This window comes from Palaemon carinicauda, chromosome 4, assembly GCF_036898095.1.
Source record: "Palaemon carinicauda isolate YSFRI2023 chromosome 4, ASM3689809v2, whole genome shotgun sequence".
NCBI lineage: Eukaryota > Metazoa > Arthropoda > Malacostraca > Decapoda > Palaemonidae > Palaemon > Palaemon carinicauda.
Window position 1 is genome coordinate 39,776,984 of NC_090728.1, and position 7,549 is coordinate 39,784,532.

General features: G+C 33.6%; 1 protein-coding gene across 1 annotated transcript in view; it reads right to left on the reverse strand.

The window, feature by feature from the left end:
* Nucleotides 1-2,695: 2,695 nt before the first annotated feature.
* Nucleotides 2,696-7,549, reverse strand: part of LOC137639907 (microtubule-associated protein futsch-like) — a 296,623-nt gene continuing 291,769 nt past the window's right edge. The window contains 1 exon segment of the mRNA XM_068372185.1: nucleotides 2,696-5,261. Within this exon segment, the coding sequence (XP_068228286.1) occupies nucleotides 5,092-5,261 (170 nt within the window). The 3' untranslated portion in view covers nucleotides 2,696-5,091.

Genomic DNA, 7,549 nt, shown 5'->3' on the forward strand with positions numbered 1-7,549 from the left:
TGCCTTTTCCCATGGATATTCAAGCTCAGATTCTTTTACCTCTGACCATAGTTTTCAAGCTATAAGTGTAGAGCATTCTTGCAGCCATTTTGTATAATGTTCAGTGAGTTTTACCACTATGAAATCTCCTCCATCTATTACTCATAAATTTTTAGGCTATCTTCACTTGTTGCTAAGCCTCTTTTCATGCCTTTTAATATTCTTTACTTTTAATTTTGGTACCGGCACAGGTGTTTCATTACTTTTATTAGAAGTTATTTTTTACACCACTAGTATAAAGGAATTCTCTGCAATGTTTACCACTCGGTCTCTTTTATTGATATTTCCATTTTCATCTAATAAAGGAAACAATGTCTATTGGCGACCTGTTCCAAGCCTTCTTTTCATCAATTTGATGCTTCTTCCTTTAGTGTATCCCCAATCTTTTTCTGAATGTGTTTACGAATGTCTTGAGTTTTTAGTTTGTTTTTTGTTTTTGGATAGTTCTACTAATTCTATTTCATCTCGCTTGGATTTTACTTTCATTTCCAATCTTTTCATTGTTATGTTTTTGGTATATTACAGTATATTATCGCCCAAGTTCGCTGCAACAATGTTAGTCCATCCGATCAGCAAGATTAAGTAATATTGTCACTGCTCAGTATTTTATTGGGCAATTTCTTAGAAATTTTAGATGCTGTTGGCATTTCAACATATTAGGTATGGCATTGGCTAGAGGTTCAGAAGGCTAACACCTGGAGTTTAAATAAATAATGATATATATTTTAAAGTTATAGAGGGAGTGTGGTCGCTACCAAAAAATAACATTACAATTATAAATCTTACTCTCAAATCAATACCTCTCATATAGATTTTGTATGGTTGGTCTTTCTAAGTGCTATTAGAAGATTGGTTTCATGGTCAGCCCAGCTTTTTGGGGACCCTAAGCTAAGTAATGTTGACCACGTTAGCACTTTATATTTAAAGTACACATAATGTGCTCTAGATTAGCCCGCAAATTCATTGGCAATTTTATGCTGCTGCATTTTTGTTGTTTAATTCATACCAGTGCCATCTTGGCATGTTTTTTTGTCTTATAAGAAAACGGTAGCAAACTCATTAGACTGATCTGCTCTTTCTTTTTCTGTTTTAGAACGATATGTCCATATTTTGCTGCTTTGGAAATGAACATGAAATTAAAGAGATTGATGACACTTAGGCAGGCATTGGCTACTTTTGTGAGCCCTTCCTGGGGTGAAAGAACAAAAATTAAAAAAATTGGAAAACCGGAACTGATTAACAAATACTGTAGTACTGTACTTGGTAGACAACTATACAGCAATAGCTCAAAAACCAATGATCTCTGGGTTCTCAAGGGGTCATGGAGCTTCTTGGCATGTACTTGGGGACCTTGTTATGATTGTTAAGTATAAGAGTTAGGATAAAAACATTGTAATGAACTCATAAAATATCAATTAAGTTTAAGAAATTATTTTTGAATTCTGCTATTACAATCGAAAAATTAAAAAAAAAGGTTAATGAAAGGTCAGTGGTACTTTTATTCTACTTTTAATGTCACAGAATATCCCATACATATGCGTAATATTAGTGACAAGGCCAGCAATTATGAACCAAAAATCGCGTTCCAGTAGGGTTTATTTTCGTATTGGCAAATAAAAAACGAAAATTAACCATAATGAAGAACTATATAAGACCCAAAATAGCTAAACAAGTCACATCATTGGTGTCAGCAGACTTCATGAATTTCTAGACTTCTAGTTTTTGACTAGAGGCAACGGGACATGGAGCGCGAAGCAAAAGCTTTTTTAACTACCGGACGAAATTCGCGACCTTGATTCCGTGACGTCATCACATCTTGTTTTATTTACAGTGAATAAAGAAAACCGGATGCACGGAGATACGTCAAGACTTTTATTCGCGAATTTCGTCTAATATTTTTTGTATTTTTTTTACATTCTTGTAAACACACAACAAAGTGCACAGGTAAGATATAATAACAATGGTTAAGAATTTCGGATATTAAGACCTCTTCTGAAGACTCCGGATCATTTATGTGTCGTGACGTAAATCCTTGTCAAGAAACATTTTAGTGATTCGATATCAAATGATTCAGTACTGACTGTGACAAAAAGAATTAAATGGTCGGAATGCTCTTGTTCCAAAGTCTTCAGAAAGCTCTTGGGGCAAGTTCCCTTTCTCGGAGAAAAATAATGAAAAAAAATATTTCATATATATATTCTTTTACCATGATACAGGAACAATGGTAATTACGGAGATGCCTAAAAGCCTCTGTACAACTTTCTTTTTTAGAGTTTCTATTATATCATCACTCTTTTTGCTTCATTTCCAGCCACCACCTGTCTTGTATAACAGCTTAATAATTATGATTATCATATCACATATTCAACCTTTATAAAGATCAAATCTGAATGGAGTGACATGCACCCAACAACTTCTATTATAGAATATAATCCTAGGGCACAATATCATGATTAAATAATTAAGTATTCCCTGCTACACATCTTTTCATTCATAAACAGTCAAATTCTCAGAAAGGTTGATAAGAACACTTACACTGTGTCAAGGCAACTAACGCACATTATTTATTTTTCCCACCATACAGGTCCCCTTAACACACATAGAAATAATTAGGATTTTGAATTATGTCACAACTGAATTTTCATTCACGTGGCGGCAAATAAATAGGCTTATTAAATAAAAGGTCATAGAGGAGAAAAATCCTGCCATAAATAAGCTAGAGGGAAGGGAAAAGCAGTCCGGTTGGCCAATAAGCACCTAAGCATTTATTTAAAATGATAACCAGAAACCTTTTTCTGTATCGTTACATTATCTGCTTACAGGTACAAGAATATTTCTTGACAACCAAATGACACTTGAGTTCCCACCAAAGGCAATGTTTTTGTATTCGTTAGATCTAGTTTTCTCTTCGGCGCACGTGGTAATACAAAAGACAACCGCCTATAGGAAGACCTCAGGTATGGGATTTCTCGTTTTCATTCGTTTCCATCCAACTGGTAACTGGCTTTCAGTAGTTCTTCAGAGTAATTCCTCAACCAGCGCTTTAAGGGCACAACCAGGGCAAATGCTGTCAAAATTGTAGAAACTTCGTTTGCTTGTAGTTTGTCACTCCTCTCGAATAGGCATTGCTGGCAGTTAATTAGAAGCATGGGGAAAACCACGCTCATACCCTGGTGTTGTCCTCGAAGCAAGATTGTAGGCCTGCATATGAACTAATCAAGCTTCTGCTGTTGCTGGCGATTTTAAAGTCATTTCACTATTCAAACCTTGCAAAACTTTGTCTTATGAACACATTCCTCGGCAGATCAGCCACCCCCATGGCTGAAAACACCTAATAACGGCTTGAACATAAGACTGTTTGCATAACCATCAGTTGTAGCACCATTATAGGAGAGCTGCTTCTTTTCACTGTCCTACAGCATTTCTTATGACACACCAGAAGTTACTTTTTCATTTTATTGGAATCTGAAGCTGGAATGCATTCGGTTAGAAGGAACGGTTTTGCATTAACCAAAAAATAAGTATTATGAAGTAATACTAATAGCATGGTATAATGATCTATACATCAGACATGTCTATAAACATTTATCCCATCTCAGTAACACATACCTTATTTAGCAAGTACAGAAAAAGCATTGAGTATAATGTTATTATATTTATAGCTAACACAGTGAGTTGAAGATTCTTCCTAGTGACTGGTAACGGACTCTGGCATATCTTAACTGGAACAGAAAAAATGACATATCACAAAATAACTAGAATTCAGTACCATTCTTGATTAGTACTAAGCTGCATCTGTGGACGTTATAGAGACTTGTCTCAGAGATAAATATATAAAAAATCTTCACTCATTCGCTGTAATCCCAAACACTCGCCTTCTGGAAGAAAGAAGATACAGATATCGCTGGCCCATTCATCCTGACTCGAGAAAAATAGCTTGCTTTCATTATCAGGCTGATTACAAACTACTATAGTATACATCTTATCATATCATAACAAATTCATTTAACTCTTTTTTTTAGTTTTTATATATGGCTTATAGTTTATATAGCTGATAACTGCCAATGACAGTTTTATAATGCTTTATTTTACAAAATGAGCAACCTGTTTTCTAGCCATGTATATACAACATGGCCTACCTAGAGACTGCAGCAGGTATCACGCTGAACAAGTAAATAGAACCCTATTATGTGAATTGTAAAAACGCATATATTGCTTAGCCTTATTCGGTCATAGGAGTGTTCATTGTTTTCACAAGTCCATTATCAAAGTTTAGTTCCACTTTATTTTCAATATTCCATCTTTGAAGGATGAGACTTCGATTAGAAATCTCTTCTCTCTGATGATTCGTCATGTTTAGCGGTATGAGTAGTCACCTCAGACAAAACTCTGAGTTAGGATTGGAGAATTTTTATGGTATCTTATCTGATTTCATAGTTTAGATATTTTCTGTGTAATAAATAAATAATGCATAAAGAAGTAGTAAGTCGAATTGCACCGTCAATAGCCTATAACACTTTGTCCGTGAAGGTAAATGGAGAAGACCACTGAAAGGTATCTGCTCTGGTTCAAAAAGTGACTACCTGGCTTCCATAGAATCTAGACACAATTTTGACAGAATAGTAGAACCTACAAAATGGTCAATGAAAATATTTGGATGGCTAATTTAGGACTATCAAAAGGGACACAGACGGCATGTTAAGAGCTCTAGTTCTCGTGGAAGGCATCGGGATATGGGGTGCATCAGGCCAGGTATTCAAACACCCCATTTTATGACTTATGGCTACAGGAAACACTCGAATTCATCACTGCACTCAAGATCTAGGCTGCATAATTTTTCACTATCACTTCCATTTTCCGAGTAATTTTGATAAATGAAAAGCCTCACTCAAGGCTTAAAAATTTTCCTTATATATCCTGCTAATGCCACATCAGATACCCTACTAATGCCAACTTGAATACTGTCTTTATTTTTCAAAATGTACTACTTGTCACAAATACAGTCCTGAAGATTTGCATCTTCTACTTGATAGGTTAATGGGACGAAACTGCTCAGAATTCAAGACGATAAGCATTGCAGCTTGTCTCATGGTCCTGAAGATTGATAGTGCACCGAGATGCTGATGGGGCCAAGTCAATCTTATTAGCGATGAGAGCATCTTCATTGGCAGCTACCCAGTAGCCGAGAGTATCCGTATCATAGGTGGGAATGATCGTTACTTCTGAAAATGACGTAAAAAAGCAATATAGTAAACATAGAGAAATGGGACCACAATATACATATACTTTTTTTTTGTCGATCAAATTCTACAATAATGTCTAAAATCTACTTTGTATGGACATGTTTGCATTTTTAAGTAACACTCGATTTGTGATTTTAACATATAGAAAGATAGAAAGCTTCACTGCATTTCAATCAACCATTTCCATTCTTTAATCATCCATACTAACATTAATTGTGCCATCTTCCTGGCTTTCATATACCATGATAACCTTTATTCCTGATAGATTTTGCTTTCAAGTTTGTCACATATAGCTGCAATTTGTGTCTAGGGACGTATATAGTCTTTATGAATCCCAAGGAAGAAAATCACATTTTTGTTTGTGTATTTAGCAAAACTATGATATAATCTATCAATTGGTAACCCTGCATGATGTGTGAGAGACAGAAATATTATGGCTGGAATACTAACCCATTTGCTTCAGCCATGGAAACATTAGAACACAGCCTGCATATCAGATGTTGTCTAACATTATCTAGATAATTTTGAAGATGAGGAGCATAGTATGCAAAGTGAAATTTTCTAATAGAGTGATTTGCATGAAACGGGTGGAGAGGAGGAATATGAATGTATACGTAAAGATGATCCTTTTAGAAGAGGTTACAAAGGGGATGGATGCCATTTAGGAATTTGCTTCTCATATATCCAGAAATAACCTTTCTTACAATTCTAGGATAGTTATTGTTTGTTGCTTGTCTGAGAGAGAGAGAGAGAGAGAGAGAGAGAGAGAGAGAGAGAGAGAGAGAGAGAGAGAGAGAGAGAGAGAGAGAGAGAGAGTGTGTCGGGGGATAGCTTAAGGTGGACCAGCCAGTTTAGAGAAAAAAGAAAGAAAACCATCTAATTCATCTTTTTACTTTTTATGAAAATTCTTTGCTTCTTTTATAAATTCTACATATACATTATATCGTGATTAGAAATTTAAGGTTTAGATATACTAAACAACATATAGGAAATAAGAAATTTACATATAAAGAAGGTATTCTGGAAACTTGCGAGAAATGACTTGATTGTCTACAAAATCGCAGAGTACACAAATAATTCTACATTCAACTACTGCCTCAGGCTACGGATTAATGGGTGGAAATATATATATATATATATATATATATATATATATATATATATATATATATATATATGTATGTATATATATATAAAGTTAATATTGACTTTGTTATATATATATATATATATATATATATATATATATATATATATATGTGTGTGTGTGTGTGTGTGTGTGTGTGTGTGTGTACATACATAAGTTAAAATTGACTTTGTTACACTTTTGCAATTTTTTTAGACTAAATCTATTTCTTTTAATTACTTTAAATATTAGATAAACTGATATAATCAAACATAAATAATTCTAAACAATTCTTTTTGTTTTCTTACAATATTTGCAACGAATATATATTTCAATTTCTTTTTGAAACATTACCAAGGTAGCATTTAGGGTTGGGGATAACAGGTTGTACTTTGGTTTCTATGTAGAGAGAGTGCTACTCGCTAAAAAGAAGTTTGTAAATACTATAGATGTCTTGCATATTTGCTAGTTAGCATTAAAAGAATTTGAGTGGTGAGTAATAGAGTTTAAATGTTCTTAGTTAATCTCAAGTTTGAGGATCTATGTTTAAAAAAAAAATGGTTTCAGGTTGAAAAATAACGAAGTTAGAATTTGTATCAATTGTGATAAGCTAATCACATTTATTTGCTAATGTAAAATCTCCTACTTTTTTAAAGAAAGCTCTTTAAAGGTATCATAAAATTACATCACCTATACCTAACTTTACTCGCAATCTTTTTTTGTATATATCTAAAAGATCTACAAAATAATTTCCTTTGTATTGAAAGATAGAATATTTCTCAGGGAAGGAAGATTTTAGCTTGGATGAGGGAAGATCAATAGTAACCTCTGTCTTGCTAATTATTTTGCCTATTTCATTTCTTGCCAGATAAAAGTGAATTTCCAAGTAAAATTTCATGGAATAATACCGATTTATATATATATATATATATATATATATATATATATATATATATATATATATATATATGTGTGTGTGTGTGTGTGTGTGTGTGTGTGTATGTGTGTGTGATTTACAAACATAAAACTTTGATCTTTATTCTTTTTAAATTCATCATTTGATTATAACTCCACTCCCACACATCCAAAGCGGTGATAAATAATTATTTACAACTAGCATAGAGAGAATAAAAAGTTTTTG